Below are 21,229 nucleotides of genomic sequence, written 5' to 3' on the forward strand. Positions count from 1 at the left end.
AGGCTCAAATTATTGAGTAGGTCAGCACAACATGGACAAAAATGTCTGTACAGAGCTGCTATGTTCTATTAATTTCTGATCACTAAATATTTCCATTAGTTCACTGGGCAACTTAAATCTTGGTAGGTCGAAGTTTAGATCATATCTTGATTAAGGGCTCAAGGCCCAAAAGTTGGTTATGTGTGTTTATCTTTGCTATATAAAGTTCACTGTTTGATCTACTGAGTTTCTCCATCATTCTGTTTTAACCCAAATCATGGCAGATTACAGGTCTAAACAAGAAATCTGCAGATGCTGGAGAACTAGAATGAAAAATGTTGGGTATTGAATGTTCAAGGTTACAGGCTTTTTGTTTCACTGAGAATGAAACAATGTTTCAGTCTGTTTTACAGCACTATTACATGTGCAAACCAGGACAAAACCCTTGATAATACTAAGTCAATGGAATACCAGAACAAGATTTTAAAAATTCCAATGGCAATCAAATCACCCTGACAAGGTATTAATTTGACATCACATATTTAGACAGCCATCAATTCACTTTTTTCAAATTAGACCACTCTACCGAGCCACATTTATTGCAACTTGTTTTTAAATTTTAGAGCTAAGTACCCCCAGAATACTTGGGGTCAGATGTCTAAACTATTTAAACAATTTGAAAGGCAACGGCGATTTGGGGTATTTCTGACTGAGATTTAAAGCAAACGTGATGACAGAAATTTGTTTTTAAGGTACAATTAGTACACATCTGGCCCTTCTGCCACCAGACAATAACCAACGATCACTTATTTCTAGATGAAACTTAGAAATGAGCTTTGTCCAGAGAATTGCTGCCTCCTTAAAAAGCCAAGAACCAACTACATTTTAAATCTGCTCTGGTGCAAATACTTTTTATTAATATACACATGCAGACTATGTAACCCACAATTAGACAAAACTAATTCTATCAAGAAGTTCTAATATTACAAACTACAAGAGAAAAGCTTTTTGCTGGTACTAAATGTCAAACAGACATCAATTCCCTGGTCATCTCATTTGTGTTCCTCAATTAATGTTTACACCAGCTTTGGCTGTGCAGAAGTGACCATCATTTATGAGAAATAAGTTGCATTATTGTGATACAATTAGTCGGGTTGAACCTGTACCATAAAAATGCTTCCACCAAATGTAATGCATCTTTTGGGCCATTTTATATTTTTTTCATTTATACAGTATATGCTACAAATGACTCCCACTTCATTATATCTTAATTTTTTTAGAATTTAAATTTAGACATACAGCAGGGTAACAGGCCATTTCAGTCCACGAGTCCATGCCACTCATTAAACCACTCCCGGTACGATTTTTTGAACAGTGGGAGCCCTGGAGAAAACCCACACAGACGTGGCGAGAACATACAAACTTCTTACAGATAGTGCAGGATTCAAACTCCACTCCTGATCGCTGGCACTGTAAAGGCATTGCGTTAACTACTGTGCCACTATTCCTGTTGCACCTTTTCACCTTCCTCTATTCTATCCCACTTTGTCCTACTCAACACAATTGTAGATACAGACTGCAGATGCCAGAATTTGGAGCATAAAGCTGTGGAAAAACTCAACAAATCAGGCAATATCTATAGAGGGAAAAGGACAGCAAACTTCCCAGAGCAATTACAGCACAGAAACAGGCCCCTTCAACCCTATTTTTGCCTAGAACTACTGACCTGCACCTCGTCCTAGCCCCTCCCAACCATGTATCTGTCCAAATTCTTCTTCACTGTTAAAACTGAGCCCACATTCACCACTTCAGCTGGAAGTATTAAATTTCATCTGCCATTTTTAGCCCATTTTACCAACTGATCCAGATATCTCTGCAAACTTTGAAAACCTTCTTCACTGTCCACATACCTCCAATCTTAGTCTTATCTGAAAACTTGCTGATCCAATTTACCACATTATCATCCAGATCAATGATAGAGGTGACAAACAACAAAGGTCCCAGCATCGATTCCTTGGGCACACCACTAGCCACAGGCCTCCAGTGGCCAGCATTTTTTTTTTGGTGAGAATTAAACATTATTTTAATGTTTAAAAAGCCTTACCTTGTTGTTTAAGCACTGTTACATGTGATTTGTGTTTTCTTCTTGGTTGTTCTTAAAAAATGACCAGTCTCCAATAAATGTTTATCCGAAATAGGCCCAGTCCCGATTATTTCGGATTATCGGAGTTGTACTGTATGTGATTGCACATCAAGATCAACTCTGTCCAGTGATCTGCCAAAATGCATGTTTCCCAAAATGCATAATTCCCAAGTTAAATTTCACCAACTACCCCGTGGTCTGTTTTCTTGTAGATTGATAGCCTGTTGGTTGCAACCTTGGACAATCATCTTCACTGTATTCCCAATTTTGATGTCATTTGCAAACTTGTGACATTTTACATTGGATGCAGAGTGTATAAGCAAACAATGAGTTTTAACCTCCTGGACCAACCTCCCATGCAGTTATCAAAAATCTTGTTAAAGTTCATGTAGACAACTACTCTGTCCTCAATCTTCATCACCCCTTCAACAAAAAGCAAATTCATGAGATATGATTTTCAAGGAAAAAAAATGTGCTATCTCTAGACCCTTTTCCACTGGCAACTCAGTTAATTAGCTGTGCAGTTTCCCAAGATAGTAAGCCCTTTGTGCAGTTTCTACCGAGCCACCCTTAACTGGGACACAAATTGCTTTTCCTCTGAACACAATTCATCCCCAGAGATCAGTGTCCTACCTTCAAATGGAAACAGGTGACTTTCTTCTGTTCTTTTTCCATTGGTTTTATCAGAACAGGAAGGATACGAGTAGGGATAAAAGTGGTTAATCCCTGGCGTGAAATGTCATCATTTGACGCCGGCATTTGTACAGCGTTCCTTTTCCACTGGTCCCTGACCCAGTAAATTCCCAGTTAATTCCTGGGACAGGGTGCCAGTGGAAAAGGGACTTCTCATGGTTCAACATTCCTAATTAGTCTTTTTGTTTTTACAGCTGAATAAGTTTCTAATACTTAAAAGGCAGTCCAACAAAAATGTAGCCAAATATCAATTATCAGTTTGCAGAATTGAGCTCGTGCTCAATCGAAAAGGAATCCATTTTCCACTCACTGTTAAATGATGGTTGATTTTGTAATTAATCCTGTAACCACACCACAATTTTAGAGTTACATAAACCCCTCTTAAACTTGCATCCCACTAAATCGGTCATTCAGTGTTCAAGGAGAAGAATAGCATTTTTGCTGTTCACACTTGACCAAACTCAACTAGGACACTGCACACATTCACACTTGCAAGGAGCCAACCCTGGGGTTAGGACTGTTCTACTTTCTACCGGTAACATCATGACACATCGAGCAATGGTGGACCTGCCCTAAATCCTAATCAATGTATTATCTTATATCTGAACAAAATTAATCATGGCTAATTATAACATAACTAAGCTTTATGTCCAGCACAGTATGAGCTCTTCAGCCCCTGTTGCTGATGTGCCGACCTATATAAATCTTTATCAGGGACCACAGAAAGTGCTAGCAATAAATAGCAGTAACAGACAATTTTTAGTAGCATGGTAAAGTTGGTAGCATTGTAGTGTACAATTTAAACAGCATAGGAAAGTTGGTAGTGCTATTGCACACAATATAACTACCGTGGGAAAAAGCGATTCCAGACCTGCCCTCCTAGAATGCCATGGAGCAGGGAAAGGGGTGTATATACACAGCTGCATGCACAGAGCACTCATGGATAGGTTTCCCTGCTGCACAGCATTCAGGGAGGGCAGGTCCACCATGTCCTTTTCCCCGTGATCTTTATAAATTATGTGCTATAGCGCTACCAACTTTCCAACACTATTTTTAAAATGTCCGCTATTGCTATTTATTTCCACTCTCTCCCGTCCCACCTCCCCCCCCCCACTCTGCTATGACTTCCACACAGCAAAGTTTATACCTTCATTTTAATATTTTCTTCCTTCACGTTCCTGTACTCACGCAAAAACTTTGGTCATTTCTATCCCAGAATGCAATTGCCCATTGTACACTTGCCTGACTGCAACACCAGCATCTACAGATGCTGGGGATTGAACTAGGAGTCGGGGCAGTCTATCCCTGGCACTGAGATTTTCCTTTCATAGAGACCCTTTTTTTAGGTCGATTGGTTGTTAATTCCTGGGACCACTTGCATGTGTGAAAGGGGCTAGTGATGAAGATGCCAAGTATTTACCAGTCTATCCCTCTAAAGATAGATTTACAAGAATTAGTGGTAATAATGATTTTTCTCAACAATTCTCAAAAATTAGTTTTTGTTTTAAATTGCTCATGACTATTATAGCGAGGGATTATGAACAGTGCATTTACACTAAAGGAACAGATCCCAAATTCAAGCAATCTTATGCTGTGCTCTGAAAGTCAAAGTTCATTCTTCATTTTTATTTCATAACCACATCCATCCATGGGAAAACCACAATGACCCAAACAGCCCATGGCCAGAAAAACATGAGAACATGTAATTCACATTTGATATTGGTGCAAGTGGTATTGGTTCTCCCACGACCCAGCTAACCCCACCCCCTTCCCCTTGGTGCCTGGGAAAATTCGATCAGCAATTCTAATGTATCCAAAAGCAGCATTAATAATTCAAATTCTTCCCAAACAATACAAAAAGCACAGAAAGGAACAGGTCAGTGCTTTGTGATAAAAATGATCTAGCATTTCTATTTTAATCTGAAATTACATCGCTTTTAAAATAGCATGAAAAATAATCTCAAAATATTTACATCGGCTTATTAAAAGCTCAAAACCAAATGCAATTATTACAAACACAATAAAAGTACAAAAACTTCATCTTCAGACAAAATTGTTGTTAATTGTGTCCCAACAGGAGCCCAAATGATACATTCCATCGACAACAGTTTTCAAATATAATCAGTTTTATTTCCAACTAGAAAAGAATTTCACTTCTAAAAATATACTTAATTCATCTGAATTATTTCAGTGTGGATTATCTGTTGCTCGCATTTCTCAATCTATCATAATCTTGACATAATTGCGTCCGTCATCCTTCAGTACTGATTGTAAATCAGCTGGGTGGAAGTTCCTATTCCTTGTTCACACTCCAGTAATTGGATGAACCCTCAAGGATTCAATCATTAGCATTTTTTGTGCCATTATAGTTGTGGAGAGAAAGGCCCTTGAACTCACCTCTACCAAGTTACCCATTTGAGCTAAGGCATATTTGTCCATGCTCATCCTATCTCTTTCTAATGCTTTTCTATCCATGTACCAAACCAAATGTCTTAAATATCAAATTCACATGTCGAAATAGTGTGAAAAAGTTTGCTTTTCATGCTATTCCAGCAAGTCTATCCATACATTAAATACAATAGAATAAAACGCAGTTCGTAGAATAGAGTAGGAGATCAGTTCTAACGTAGTAAAGGCATCATTGTTTATTATGTTTTTCACTAATCTGATAGTTATGGGAAAGAAAGTCATTGCCTTCCCCCTCCCTCTCTATACCTCTTCAGGTAGCTCATTCCATATACACACCACTGTGTAAAATGTTATTCCTCACGTTCTTAAACCTCCCCACTCCCACCATTTTAAAATTATGCCTTCTAGTTTTATACTCTCCTATACTGAGGAAAACAGAAATAAACAGAAGAACATCGATCTTTAAAAGGCCCTAGACTCTCCCAAGGCACACTTTTGCCACTAATACACTTACAGAATCTCTTGGATTCTCCATCATCCCACTTTACGGTGACATCTCATATTCCCTCTTTACCCCTCTCATTTCTCTCAATGGGCCTAGTGGCCTGCTTCTGTTCCTTTGTCTTGTGAACTGCTATATCCCTGATTCTCCTCAATGGATTCACTTGATCCAGTTTTTTTTTTAATATTATAAACAATTATCACTGTTGCTTACAGATTTTCAGTCACAAAAATACTCATCCACCACTACCCTCTGCTTCCCATCGCCCAACTAATGGATTCAGTTTACCAATAGGTCTCAGATCTATTGTGCTTTGGGCCAGTCCACCATGTGGAACCTTATCAAAAGCCTAACTACTACTACTTCTGGCTATCCATCCCATAGTTTTCTTTTCTCAGGCGTATAAACCCCACAAACTAACTAAAAGGAACCATCATCATCCTATGGGATGGATAGCCAGAAGACCTACTGTCGTTAGAGATGCTGCCTATGACGGCTGTGTGAATTGCAAATTTACGTTTGAGAAATGGGAGTGTTGTTTAACCAGCTTTTTTGTGTACAGAGTGTATAACAGAGGTCTGGGCATACAGCCTTGAAATGCAGTGTTGAGATGATCACAGAGGAGATCGGTCACCAATCCTCACTGATTGCTGACTGAAAGACAAAGTCATTGATCCAACTGCAGAGAGATGCTGTGACGAAAGTCACTAGCTTAGGGGTTAGTTTGGTACTATTGCACCAAAGGTAGAGTTGATAAACAGTAGTCTGATGTGCATGTCTTTATTGTGCAGGTCTTCCAGGACTGGGAGTAGGGACATGGAAATAGCATCTGCTGTGGACCCATTTCAATTGCATAGAGCCTAAAGTAAATCTGAGCCATGACAGAGCCACCAGCCATTAAGGGTCTAGACACCTCAGCCTATTGGAGCGAATCAATTAACAAGTCTGAATACAGCAAACAATTGGTCTACGCAGCCATGAAGGACCATCCATGGATTCCATCTGGTCCAGTCACTTTCCACAGGTTCACTCTTCAGAAGACTGATCTGATAGCTGTGGCAGTGACTGTGGGTGCAGTGTGCTCAAAGTAAGAGAGATGTATTGCTCTAGCTCACTGTCCTCTTGTCTTAAACGAGTATAGATTGCACTGAACTCCTCTGGCAGGGATGCACTGTTTACTACTCTGTCTAGCTTGCAGTCTGTGATGACATGCATGCCCGATCATAGGTACCTGGTGTTCGTGAGGTTCACCTGGTGTTCGTGAGGTTCACCTGGTGTTCGTGAGGTTCACCTGGTGTTCGTGAGGTTCACCTGGTGTTCGTGAGGTTCACCTGGTGTTCGTGAGGTTCACCTGGTGTTCGTGAGGTTCACCTGGTGTTCGTGAGGTTCACCTGGTGTTCGTGAGGTTCACCTGGTGTTCGTGAGGTTCACCTGGTGTTCGTGAGGTTCACCTGGTGTTCGTGAGGTTCACCTGGTGTTCGTGAGGTTCACCTGGTGTTCGTGAGGTTCACCTGGTGTTCGTGAGGTTCACCTGGTGTTCGTGAGGTTCACCTGGTGTTCGTGAGGTTCACCTGGTGTTCGTGAGGTTCACCTGGTGTTCGTGAGGTTCACCTGGTGTTCGTGAGGTTCACCTGGTGTTCGTGAGGTTCACCTGGTGTTCGTGAGGTTCACCTGGTGTTCGTGAGGTTCACCTGGTGTTCGTGAGGTTCACCTGGTGTTCGTGAGGTTCACCTGGTGTTCGTGAGGTTCACCTGGTGTTCGTGAGGTTCACCTGGTGTTCGTGAGGTTCACCTGGTGTTCGTGAGGTTCACCTGGTGTTCGTGAGGTTCACCTGGTGTTCGTGAGGTTCACCTGGTGTTCGTGAGGTTCACCTGGTGTTCGTGAGGTTCACCTGGTGTTCGTGAGGTTCACCTGGTGTTCGTGAGGTTCACCTGGTGTTCGTGAGGTTCACCTGGTGTTCGTGAGGTTCACCTGGTGTTCGTGAGGTTCACCTGGTGTTCGTGAGGTTCACCTGGTGTTCGTGAGGTTCACCTGGTGTTCGTGAGGTTCACCTGGTGTTCGTGAGGTTCACCTGGTGTTCGTGAGGTTCACCTGGTGTTCGTGAGGTTCACCTGGTGTTCGTGAGGTTCACCTGGTGTTCGTGAGGTTCACCTGGTGTTCGTGAGGTTCACCTGGTGTTCGTGAGGTTCACCTGGTGTTCGTGAGGTTCACCTGGTGTTCGTGAGGTTCACCTGGTGTTCGTGAGGTTCACCTGGTGTTCGTGAGGTTCACCTGGTGTTCGTGAGGTTCACCTGGTGTTCGTGAGGTTCACCTGGTGTTCGTGAGGTTCACCTGGTGTTCGTGAGGTTCACCTGGTGTTCGTGAGGTTCACCTGGTGTTCGTGAGGTTCACCTGGTGTTCGTGAGGTTCACCTGGTGTTCGTGAGGTTCACCTGGTGTTCGTGAGGTTCACCTGGTGTTCGTGAGGTTCACCTGGTGTTCGTGAGGTTCACCTGGTGTTCGTGAGGTTCACCTGGTGTTCGTGAGGTTCACCTGGTGTTCGTGAGGTTCACCTGGTGTTCGTGAGGTTCACCTGGTGTTCGTGAGGTTCACCTGGTGTTCGTGAGGTTCACCTGGTGTTCGTGAGGTTCACCTGGTGTTCGTGAGGTTCACCTGGTGTTCGTGAGGTTCACCTGGTGTTCGTGAGGTTCACCTGGTGTTCGTGAGGTTCACCTGGTGTTCGTGAGGTTCACCTGGTGTTCGTGAGGTTCACCTGGTGTTCGTGAGGTTCACCTGGTGTTCGTGAGGTTCACCTGGTGTTCGTGAGGTTCACCTGGTGTTCGTGAGGTTCACCTGGTGTTCGTGAGGTTCACCTGGTGTTCGTGAGGTTCACCTGGTGTTCGTGAGGTTCACCTGGTGTTCGTGAGGTTCACCTGGTGTTCGTGAGGTTCACCTGGTGTTCGTGAGGTTCACCTGGTGTTCGTGAGGTTCACCTGGTGTTCGTGAGGTTCACCTGGTGTTCGTGAGGTTCACCTGGTGTTCGTGAGGTTCACCTGGTGTTCGTGAGGTTCACCTGGTGTTCGTGAGGTTCACCTGGTGTTCGTGAGGTTCACCTGGTGTTCGTGAGGTTCACCTGGTGTTCGTGAGGTTCACCTGGTGTTCGTGAGGTTCACCTGGTGTTCGTGAGGTTCACCTGGTGTTCGTGAGGTTCACCTGGTGTTCGTGAGGTTCACCTGGTGTTCGTGAGGTTCACCTGGTGTTCGTGAGGTTCACCTGGTGTTCGTGAGGTTCACCTGGTGTTCGTGAGGTTCACCTGGTGTTCGTGAGGTTCACCTGGTGTTCGTGAGGTTCACCTGGTGTTCGTGAGGTTCACCTGGTGTTCGTGAGGTTCACCTGGTGTTCGTGAGGTTCACCTGGTGTTCGTGAGGTTCACCTGGTGTTCGTGAGGTTCACCTGGTGTTCGTGAGGTTCACCTGGTGTTCGTGAGGTTCACCTGGTGTTCGTGAGGTTCACCTGGTGTTCGTGAGGTTCACCTGGTGTTCGTGAGGTTCACCTGGTGTTCGTGAGGTTCACCTGGTGTTCGTGAGGTTCACCTGGTGTTCGTGAGGTTCACCTGGTGTTCGTGAGGTTCACCTGGTGTTCGTGAGGTTCACCTGGTGTTCGTGAGGTTCACCTGGTGTTCGTGAGGTTCACCTGGTGTTCGTGAGGTTCACCTGGTGTTCGTGAGGTTCACCTGGTGTTCGTGAGGTTCACCTGGTGTTCGTGAGGTTCACCTGGTGTTCGTGAGGTTCACCTGGTGTTCGTGAGGTTCACCTGGTGTTCGTGAGGTTCACCTGGTGTTCGTGAGGTTCACCTGGTGTTCGTGAGGTTCACCTGGTGTTCGTGAGGTTCACCTGGTGTTCGTGAGGTTCACCTGGTGTTCGTGAGGTTCACCTGGGACTCAAGTTTGGTCTGGTACTGCCTCTTGGTATCCCTGATGATCTAATGCAGGTTGTACCTGGCTTTCTTGTATAAAGCTTAGGCACTTGACTTGTACACCACATTCCTCGAGTGCACTTCACCATTCAGTCATTGTTTCTAGTTGAGGAGGGGTAACATGTGGATTGTTTTCTTTGTAATACAATCTTCTACATGCTTACACACTTGCTGATGAAGTCAGTGGCAGCGGTGCTAATTCATGAAGTTTGGTTTCTGGGTCCTTGAATAGAACATTACACCATAGGAACAGACCCTTTCAGCCCTTCTAGTCTACGCAGAACCATTATTTTCCTAGTCCAAATGACCTGTACCCAGTCCATAGCTCTCCATACCTTTGCCATCCATGTATCTGTCCAAATTCTTCTTAAATATTAAAATTGAGCCCACATTCACCACTTCACCTCAATACAGACGAGTTCACTGATTCAAAGCATTTGCATAGAATATCATGTTTTCTCAGTCCAGTGATGCACGACTCTTACTAATAGGCCTCCACTACTCAGCTTCTGCTTTTAAGCATGTAGGATTAGCACCGACTGGTTGTCTAATTTGTCAAGATGTGCCTGTTAAATGGAGCAGCGAACATCTTTGATAGATGTGTAGCAGTGGTCAAGGAGGTGGTGGAATTTTAGTACCACATTTGAGAACAAAGCTTTGAGGTTTTTCTTTTCAAGGCTATTGACGGAGATGAATAATTCATCCAGCATTGGTTTTGTGTTTGTCTCAAGTGAGATGTAGATTGCTGTTTGTATTGTTACAGCTATGAGAATGCTTTCCCCAGTTATGGTTTACAGAAGGATAGAGCTTGAAGGAAGCGAGAGGGAAATGTGGAGTGCAATAGAGGGTATCAGAAATGCACTTTTGATTGAGATAATTAACCTAGAATTATAATGAGATGAAGCATGTGAACAAAGAAACACTGCTGTAACTGCACAGAGGTTGGGGACACTGCACTGGAATGTCATGTATTATTTTGGTCCCCTTATTAAAAGAATACACTTGCACTAAAGACATTCTTGTGAAAGCAGATAATTTCTGAGATGACAATTTATCCCAGGAGTGGCTAACCTTTCAATTTTTAATTTAGACATACAGGAGTATGTTATCAGGGATGTAGGTTAATTGGGGGGCATGGACTCATGGGCCGAAATGGCCTGTTACCATGCTGTATATCTACATTAAAAATTTAAAGGTTGGCCACCCCTGGTTTATCCTATGATAAAATACTAAAGTGTAAAATCTCTGGAATTTTGAAGGAGCCATTTTGGATGAGGGGACTCGTCAAAAAAAAGTGACTGAGGACAAAAATGTCAGATAAGACTTTCTCATTGCAGAACAACTTCATTAGAACCTCATAACCTACTTCTATATTTTTTATATAAAAAAGCAAGAGTGTGCTTTAAGAAGGTGTCTTGAAGTAAGACGAATAAAAAGTTATTTTGTGCAACAGTAAAGGAAAATAGTTAAGATATCAGATAGAAAATGAACTGCCTCTTGGTATCCCTGATGATCTAGTGCACAAACAGAGCAATGAGAAAAGTGAAAGTGCTTAAATTCTCTGGAGAGAATCACCTTTAATTTAAGGGAAAGGTACAGCACCTTCCAAAAAGTTTGGCAGCTGTATGTGAATAACTCCCAGATATGATTTACTCCCTTGTTTTAAATGTTTCTAATGTCTTAAATGTTCTTCTTTGATTGATTGTGTTGTCAAGTGTTAGATGTTGGGGGAATGAGGTGGGGAGAGGGAGGGAGGGGTGTTAGGCTTGGACTCGATAGAAAAAAGTCTCATAGATTGGATAAGAATAGTCGCAATCAGTATAGATTTGTAACTACTGATAATGATAGAGTTGTAAACGGAGTTCAAGTTTGAAAAACTATAAAGTATTCAAAAAAAGTGAAGAGATATAATGTAGACCGAAATGTCTTTCGTTAATCAGACAAAATCAGTGACAAAAATCAGATGATACAGCAAATGAGGTGGGCAAGATTCACTCAGGTAAACATCAACACCCACCCCACAGATGCCAGCTATGCAATGATTGACAATTAGTTGTCTTTTTCTAAAATACGATATTTTAAATCAGCTACACTGCTCTGGATCCAGGAATGGCATTAAAATCATAAAGTGATTTCTACTTTCTATCAGGTCCTAACAGCCTGTTATTTATCCATACAAAGTTGTGTACAAGAGTTTCTTCCCAAAAAGGACATTAGAGAATCTGACAATTTTTTTAAGAATAGCTTTTTAAAATGTTCCCAAACTTAAACTGCATTTAACTCCTAATTGGAATGCAAATTTATATTAGTCCGGTTTTCTGGATTACCTGAAAATAATGTATTAAAAGACTACAAAAAAGTTAAGTGATTTGGAAGTAGTACTGTAAGAAATGACCATTTTAGCAAATGAGATTTCAATATATATATATACATATATATATATATATATATAAATTTCATATCTGCATCAGCTCTAAGTTACATCATAGTCAAATATTCTGCACTTCATCAAAATGTGGTTTCAAAGAATCATTCTTAAAGACTAAATACAGATGTCTAAGGATTACAAGCATTATCTTAATTCCAAGAAACAAATTGTTGCAGCTCGTCTCTGGTGATTGAAGATTTCACCCAAAACTCATGTTCACACTAAATGGAATTGCAACAATTCCACTGCATGCTCCACACAATTAACACTTTTGCAATATTATTAAAAACTACTTCAGTAACCACATGTGTTGGAGGTAAACTGCTGCATGTCAAATTAGTGTAGTCTCCAACTCAGAGAGAGCAGCCAGCTGGTTTGTTGCAACAGTGCATTTATTATGCCTGACAAAAATTTCAGACGTTATTGGAAGGTTCCTAGGGACCATCAAAATACATAGTATAAACAGTGGGTTCATGTACTGAGTTAAATTTTAAAACTTTGCGTCATATCTGGGCACTAAAGCAGAGGGATAAAGGGTCCATTTAAGGAGATCATAACATACATTAGAAAGCAAAAAATATTCCTAAATTAGCTATTCATTTTCTATTTTGGATCCTGCAGGTTAAAATCTTTAAATGGGAAGGAAGGGCATTACAATTTACACAGGATAACAGGATAAATGGCACAGCATTAAATCATATAACAATTACAGCACAGAAATAGGCCATTTTGGCCCTTCTAGTCCACACTGAACTGTACTCTCCTCTAGTCCCACTATCTGCACCCTGCCCATAACCCTCCCATCCATATACCTATTCAATTTTTCCTTCCGCCACTATAGGCTTCTTCAAAAATGCACCTGAAGAGGAGGAAGCGGCCCTTTGAATTGTCGTTCAGGTGGCAGCACTAAAAGCACAGCGATGGCCACCTGAAGGGACAGCTGCACCGGGATGCACATCTGGGTGCACTCCATCCAGCTCCTGTCCCTTGGGCTGTCAGATTTGGGATGGCTGGCTGTCAGAGTTGGGACAGCTAGCGTGGGCTATCAGCATGGGGACATCCCATGCAGGATGTCCCCAAACTGATCGCTCCACCCCAGCCCCCTTCTCCCCTGCCGGCCGCCCTAGCCCTGCAGTCCCTGTGCTGACAGTCCACATTTCAGGTGGCTGCATTCAGATGGCTGGGGAGGCCACCGTGCTGCGGTGATTATCCCTCTCGGAGGAGGTTTACAAAGTTCGCCTCGCAGGTGTCTTCTGCACATTCACGTGGCCTCCTGACAGCCGCATATTGCCAAAATATGCAGCTTTACAAGCGGGGCAGTTGGCTACCTGAAAGTGCCTTAATTCTCCCTGAAGCTCATTCCACATAGCCACCACTCTGAGTAAAGAAGTCCCCCCCCCCACACATAACTTCTAAACTTTTGCCCCTTAACTCTCAACTCATGACCTCTTGCTTCAATCTTTCCTACTGTCAAAGGAAAAAGCCTTCCCACATCAACTCTATCTATCCCTCTCATAATCTTTAATACCTCTATCAAATCCCCTCTCAACCTTCTACGCTCCAAAGAATAAAGACCTAATTTGCTCAATCTTTCTTTGTAATCTAGATTCTGAAACCCAGGTAACATTTTCGAAAATCTTCTACACACTCTCTCTACCTTATTGATATGCTTCCCATAATTCATTGAGCAGAACTGCACACAGTACTCCAAACTTGGCCTCACCATGCCTTGAATAGTCTCAATGTCACTTCCCAACTCTTGTATTCTATGTTTTGATTTACAAAGGCCAGCATACTAAAAGCCTTCAACAAAACTTGATCTCACTGGTTGTTTGTATGCACACACCTTATTTTTCTTCATCTAAATCCCTGTCTGTATCAAAAGTAGAGGTGGAAAGCTTCAAGTTCTGAGGACCACAAATCACCAACAGGCTATTCTGGTTCAACTACATTTATGTCACAGCCAAGAACCTGTGAGTATGCAAATGTCACCTAATAGTACCATTGATTGATTATTCCTTCCATCATTTTACTGATGACTGATAGTAGACCAATAGGCAGCAATTAGCCAGGTTGAATTCATTCTGCTCTTTGTGGACAGGAAATGCAAGGGCAAATTTTCACATTGTCAGATAAATGACAGTGTTGCAGTTTTACTGGATAGCTGGATCAGTCGGAAATGTCATATCCTGTAGTCTCTGCAGTATCCAATGTTGGCTGTTTCTTGATATCATGTGGAATTAATCAAATTGGATGGAGACTGACGTCCATCATTCTGAAGACCACTGCAGGCAGACATGGGTCATCCACTCACCACTTGTGGCTGAACATTCTGACAAAAGCTTCAGCCTTTTTTTTTGCATTGACAATGACAATTTAACCAGATGACTACTAATTTACACTCTTGTACACAAGGATCCAGAAAATAGCACATCCATTTTGGACAAAATATCTTTGATTTTAGTTGAAATCATTATTAATTGTCTAGAATGCACTGCCTAAAATTGTAATGGAAATGAATTTAACAGTGACTTTTAAAAAAAATGTACATGAAAGGAAAAATTAATAGGTTGTGAGCAAAGATCAAGTTGGTGAAAGTCATAGCTCCTTCAAATACTTGGTTTTAGCATAATGAACTTACCTTTTTACTATGCAATGCTCTAATTTTACACAGCACTATTGAAACTAGTCTATTTAGAAATATTCTTTAACCATCTCTACCCTTCAATTGTAACATCATTAGTCCTTATGCATTTTATACATTTAATGTACAGTTCATGAGGAAATTGTTCATGAATGTTGAAGTGTATTAACACTGGTGTTCATTGCAAGCATTGATGTAATGTTCGTATTAATTATCCATCCTTGAATTAAGGGCACAAGAGACAGTCATATTGATAGAGATTAAGTCACATATCGGCCATATTGGGGAAAACCAGATGCCTAAAGCTCCACAGCACAACATCTAATAAGAATGGAAAATGTACTGCTTTCAACAACAAAATAATGAAACAAACCTTCAACACATTGTAGCTTGGCTCATATTGTAAACTTGCAGTCATAGTAACTTATCAGATCCAAGTATAACTTTTCAAGCAAGCTGCACCTTTTCAATTTGACAGTCCGTCACAGCTGAGTTGAATTGTAGATTCCAACCCTGCACTTCATTGCAATACCATGGGAAAGCCACAATGAGGAGCTGCTTTTTTAATTCAATGAGATGACCTGCCAAACATCCTTGTCTGAATGATAATTTTATTGTCATACGCACCAGAATTCTTAAAATTCAAAAAAATCTGGTGGACGTGGCACTTGTTGTCAGTGGGATTGTGCAGAATATAATTTGTTCACTGCACTTTCTTAATACAATCCATCTAGTTCATGCCCACTATTCTCCCATTGACCAGCACTCAGGGTATAGCCCTCCATACCCCATCCATCAATAGACCTATCCAAATTTCTCTTGAATGTCTCCACACCAAGTGAGGCTCCCCTCAAGCATTTCACCTTTTCACCCTCACTCTCTCAACCTTGCATTCAGTGAGAAAAGCCTATTTGCTATTCCCAATCTCTGTCCCTTCCCACAGAGAACACAGCTTAAAATTGTAGAGCATCCTTATAGGTAGGATCCAGATGCTTTGGAGAGGGTGCACAGGGGATTACTTAGCTTGGAGAACATGTTGGATGAAGAAAGGTTAACAGATCTATGACATTTCTCTTTGGAGTGATGAAGGATGATTTGAGAGATACACAAAATTATGAGCAGCCTGCAGGGTGGACAGCCAAAACTTTTTTCCCCAGGGCAATAATAGCAAGTACTGGAAACATATGCTTAAGATGAGCAGCCAGAGGCAAGTTTTTTTAAACTCAAAGTGGTGGGTACCTGGAATGCGTTGCTGCCGCGGGGAGGGTGGTGGAGGCTGGTACAATTGAGACATTCAAAAGACAAACAGACATGAGGATTTTAAAAAAAGTGTTATGGGTATAAAGGAGGGAAAGGGAGTAGATTTACATATGTCAGCACAACATCATGGACCAAAGGGCCTGAATTGTGCTATAATGTTCTTAATCCCCAAAATGCACTTCAGAAAGTAATTAGATCACTGGGGATAGGAAAATAATAACTGTAGTTTTAACATTTTGCTAAGTAATATGTAAAATAATTGAAACAGAAGTCATTTTAGGTACATTATGGTCCTACTATAAATAAAGTTAATAGCCCTTTAACTTGTTTTGGAAGTACTGCTGAGGGATTTTCAATCTCAAATTCAAGTTTTTCGTCACATTATATCTGGTTAGTAGAGTTCTTCTGTGATCAGTCTAGCAGGTCATCTCAACATGCATTAAGCCAGACAACGAAGGAGGCAAGAGCACAATTGGAGTATATACAATGAAAATATCAGTTTATGCATAGCAAGGACAGCATAATGATAACATTGTTGTGAGGTACAGTTAGGAACTTGGTGCCTGCGGGGAAGAAACTAGCTTTAACTTTGTTAGTGCACAATTTCATATGCAACAAGACTTTCCCAGTTGATCTATATACTGTTGTAATCCTAGATAACCTTTTTCCACTCTCCATTATACCAGCAATTTTCAGAACATCTGTAAACTTTCTCATGCAATGAAGGTTCTCATCCAAATTGTCCATATATAGTATATTTTATATATAAATCACAAACAGGGGATCTAGCACCAATCCTGTTGCATATCACTAGTCACCTGAGGAAAGAGATCAATCTTACCTGAACTTAAAAGAAAAAAAAATACTGCCTTTGTTTAATCACAGTTTTACAAGATAGAAACACCCTTTAACCAAACTTATCCATGCTGAACAAAGGTAAAAAGATAAAGGTTACATTTTTATCATGTAATACTACATTTAAAATGTAACATATACATTAAATTCTTTAAATTTGTCTATCATAAGGAATACAGAGAGTCACCACTTTGTCCAGCGCCCCTCACAGAAATGAGGCCCCAGCAAGGAACAAACTCGTTTACAAGACCAGTGTTCCAACCACTGGGCTATCAGAGCCTCTAGTTTTCTACCTAAACTAAAAAAGAGAACCCATAGCTAAAGTCAGCAAATCAGGCACAGACATGTTCTGGACACCTTTTAAGACCTATTTTTCTCCATGGATGCTGTCTGACTTGCTCTTTGCTGACTCAAAAAGCAAACATTTTGTGTTTCTCTTGTCTATCTATGCTACTCCCATTTGCTTATGTTTGGTCCATACATCTCAAAACATTTTGTATTCATGTACCTAAATGTGTTTTAGTGTCACTATTGTATCCATCTCTACCAGCCAGTGTGAAAAATGATACCGCCTCAGGTCATTCTCTTCTTAAAGCTTTGAGTCCCTAACATGGGGGAAAAAAAACTGAGACTATTTCCCTTATCTCTGCCCCTCCTGAATTTAATTGCCTCTACGCTCCAGGGAGAAAGGTCCAAGCCTATACAGCCTCACCCTGCAAATTGGTTTATCATATATTGAATTCATACTCAGAAACAACTAAAATCTAACTGGTATCACCTGATCTTGCATATTTCTCACATTAAGTCCCAAAGTTTAAATGATGGCTGGTTTTACCTGAGGTAAAATTGTGCAAGAGATGCTCTTTATTTTGAAACATTTAGTGGAAATGTTTCTCTCAAGAATTTATATTTACACAAGTGAATAATTCTCAATTATTCCACACTTTCTATAAAATCCTAACCATCTAGACAAAAAACCTGTCAGACACAGAATCCTGAACTCATCGAATTGCTTATTCTGTATTCCTTACATTTCTCAACTGATGCAGGGAAAGTTTAATTTTTCAACAATGACTGGCAAATAAATGAATATTTTCCAAAGTGAATCATCCAAATGCCTGTTTACAAGTTCTTCAGAATAGTAAAAAAATTATAAGCAAAATTTTCATTTTCACTGATCTAAACGTTAAATGTTCCAGTGCGTGAACTATATGGCGTAGATTTTTTAAAAATACTCTGTACTTTTCCAAGAATTTTTTTTCTTTCGCAGACTGGGATCCAAGTTTATCATGATCCTTTCCTGAGTATAAAAAGTTCTTAACCACTACATTGCCAATTTAAAGCCAACTTAACAGTGTTCATCTTTTCAATCCATCTCAAATTCAAACGCATTAACACAAACTTAAGAACTTGCAACCAATGCAGTGTGGTGGTGGGAAGGGGAATAAATACTGTATACCACTTACATAAATATTACCATCAGTATTTTCTGCCAAATACTCAAACACCCCACGCAGCGATTTTAAGACTGCCACATACTAATATAAACGAGAGAACCCACTATAATACAATGACCTCGAGATGAGGGGTGTAGAGAAAAATAATCTTTTTGAGAGCTAACTCTGAAAAAAATCATTCATGGAAAAAAAGATTACAATTACATTTTTCCATGAATCACACCAAGATTACACTGACAATGCACATTATCTTTAGGTTAAATTTAGGAAAAAAAGCAATTGACAAATGTAAATATATTGATTAAAAACTCAAGCAATAGGAGGACAGTAATTTTATTTTTTTTTAATCCATAAATTAATTTGGTCTTTTAGAGGAGGCTTTCAGTATTAAATAAAATATTTTGTCAAAATATGTACGCGTTTCTGCAAATAAGTGCAAAATTTAAGATCGATTTCTTAACCAATATGATTTTTTTCTGTATATTTTGTAGTCAATTTTTTTAAAAATGAGAAAACTGGTAAAATGACAATCTTTGTTGGGTGGACTGCTAACAAAGAAAACAATTTCTTAGCTCATAACGTTTTATCATAGGTCAACAGAACCTTTGATCCAATCTATAAAGGCTAATCCTTTTCTACCAACCAAAAGTTACTGACCTAGCACAGTAACTTCACCCCATGGAACATTTTATGAGACAGATAGGAATATAAACCTGTTAATTACCTTTCAGCTGATCCGCCACCATGCTTTGCGTGCCAACTCTTTCCATCACTTTTCCATCCTCTTTCACGTAACGTTCGTCCAGGTACCTGGCCGTAACCTCAGACAGGTGGACCTTCCCGGCTACCCCAAGCTGCTCCATCAGATTGGCCAAGTTCACGTCGTTGGACCAAACGTCAAACTTAAAGCGTTTCATCCCCAATATGCCACAGAGAACGGTGCCCGTGTGCACCCCGACCCTCATGTTGACCATCTCCCTCTTCTCTTGGCAGAACTGCTCGATGGCCTGAATCATCCCCAGCCCCATTTCAATGCAATAGTACGCGTGGTCTGCGCGGGGCTCGGGGCAGCCGGCCACGCAGTAATAGCAGTCGCCCAAGGTGCTAATCTTCTCGCATCCTGTGCCTTCACAGAGGCGGTCAAAGCGCCCGAACAGGTCGTTGAGGAGGCCGACCAGCAGGTGGGCCGACTTGTTGGCGCTCATTTTGGTGAAGCCCACGATGTCGGCGAAGAGGATGCTGACGGGCTCCATGCGCTGCATGGTAAAGGGCCTGAAGATGAGGTGCGCCCTTTGAATGGAGGTCTTCTTCTTCTTGCTCTTGGGGCTGGACGTCGAGTAGCGTTTGAAGGAGTTCTCACTCTCGTCGTCCCCTTGCTTCATCAGCTCGTCGGCCACCATCCTGGGCATCACCGAGTGGATCATGCGCTCCTTCAGCGCCTTCTCAACCTCCAAGTCCTTTCCATGCATTATGGACTGGCCCACCTTGAGGAAGGTGGTGCGGGAGCGCACCTGCGACATGGTGAACAGGTGGATGCCCACGGCGTGGACGCAGGCGTGCAGGAAGAACTTGGCCAGGGCCTCCAGCGCCAGGGGCTGCGATCCCGGGCTCCGCCGCCACTCCACGCTGTCCAGGTGGTAGCCCAGCAACTCGAACAACACGGAGTAGGAGACGCCGAAGAGAAAGCACAGGTAGAGGGGCAGCGGCATGACCGTATAGAGCAGCAGCAAAACCTCCACCGAGATAGAGAAGCTCCCCACGGGCGACAGGTGCGTCCAGCAGGGCAGCGGGGCCTGGCTCTCGTTCCAGCCGCAGCCGTGACCGCTTGGGCCGCCGCCCTGGAAACGGGCGGCCAGCGACAGGCCGAAGACCAGCGCGGTGAAGAGCAGGGAGAGGCGCACGTAGTGCCGGGCGTACAGACCGCTGAAGGTGACCGCCAGCAAGCCGGCGCAGCAGAGCACGAAGAGTAGGGCAGGCGCGAGGAAAGCGGCGGCCAGGCCGCGGGCCGCCTCGTCCACCACGCAGCCGAAGTAGATGGCCCAGAGTAGTGCGGCCACCATGAGGTAGAGCAGCGCGTACCTGAAGCGGCGCTGGGTCTGCGGGAAGCAGCGCTCCAGACACGCCGCCTCGAGTTTGCGGGAGTCGAAAGCCGGGTCCCACCACTTGCCTGACGCCCGCTCGAAGAGCTGTGGGAAGCGGCGGCGGCGGCGGCGGCGGGGGCTGTGGGCCGCTCGCCTCACTGACTCTCCCGAGCTACAACTGGACGAGATGCTGTACTTGGTGGGCCCGGGGCCTGGGTGGGGAGGCGCGGCCGCTGGCTGCTCCCACTCGCCTCCGCTCTGCTTGTGGACCGTGACCGCGACGTGGTTGCAGTCGCCGCGGGCGTCGCAGTGAACCTCGGTGGCGCGCAGCTGCTGGGCCGCCATGGGGAGAGTGGGCGTCCTGCCGCCGCCGGGGAAGGTGCTGGCGGCCGGGCTCGGCGTCCCGCTACTAACGTCGCGGTCGGCTCCTGTGCTCTGGTGTGCGGCCGCTCGCTCGCTCCATCCACCATCTCCGCCGCGGTCGGAGCTCGCTGGCAGCGGGGATCGGTGAGGCGGGGGTGGGGGGAATCGGACGGGGCGCTTCACATACGGGAACCCGCCGCCGGAAACAACGGTTCGCTCCCTCGCGCTTGCGCATGGCTGATCAGACCCCCAACCGCCGAGGGGGCGCTTGCTTGGCTCGCGGGGTCACGTGGTGGGCACGGCTGCGAACGCGCGCTCACTGGGAGGGGAGAGCGGGGAGATGGCGGTCGATTCCGTGGATGGTGGAGCATTGGCCTGAGGGGCTGAGGAGAGCGCTTGTAGTGGGAGTTTTCAATGAGGATGCATCAGACCGCCTGCCAAAGGGTTAGTTATGAGATGATT

General features: G+C 43.1%; 2 protein-coding genes across 14 annotated transcripts in view; one reads left to right on the forward strand and one right to left on the reverse strand.

Moving 5' to 3' along the window:
• Positions 1–21,090, reverse strand: part of adcy9 (adenylate cyclase 9) — a 96,821-nt gene extending 75,731 nt beyond the window's left edge. For 3 of the 11 annotated variants that reach the window (XR_011347144.1, XR_011347145.1, XR_011347146.1), the window contains exon 1: positions 19,048–21,054. Coding sequence is in view for 5 of the 11 variants with exons in the window: in XM_069905367.1 (XP_069761468.1) it covers positions 19,048–20,749 (1,702 nt within the window). In the remaining 6 variants the exon portion in view is untranslated. Of the gene's footprint in view, positions 1–19,047 lie in introns of all 11 variants that reach the window. The other 8 variants (XR_011347147.1, XM_069905369.1, XM_069905367.1 and 5 more) reach the window with 6 other exon arrangements.
• LOC138746838 (zinc finger protein GLIS2-like) overlaps positions 20,951–21,229 on the forward strand; it is a 274,859-nt gene continuing 274,580 nt past the window's right edge. For 2 of the 3 annotated variants that reach the window (XR_011347148.1, XM_069905370.1), the window contains exon 1: positions 20,952–21,211. The gene's annotated coding sequence lies outside the window, so the exon portion shown is untranslated. Of the gene's footprint in view, positions 21,212–21,229 lie in introns of all 3 variants that reach the window. The other variant, XM_069905374.1, reaches the window with a different exon arrangement.

Source organism: Narcine bancroftii, chromosome 12 (genome assembly GCF_036971445.1).
Source record: "Narcine bancroftii isolate sNarBan1 chromosome 12, sNarBan1.hap1, whole genome shotgun sequence".
In the NCBI taxonomy this organism is placed as follows: domain Eukaryota; kingdom Metazoa; phylum Chordata; class Chondrichthyes; order Torpediniformes; family Narcinidae; genus Narcine; species Narcine bancroftii.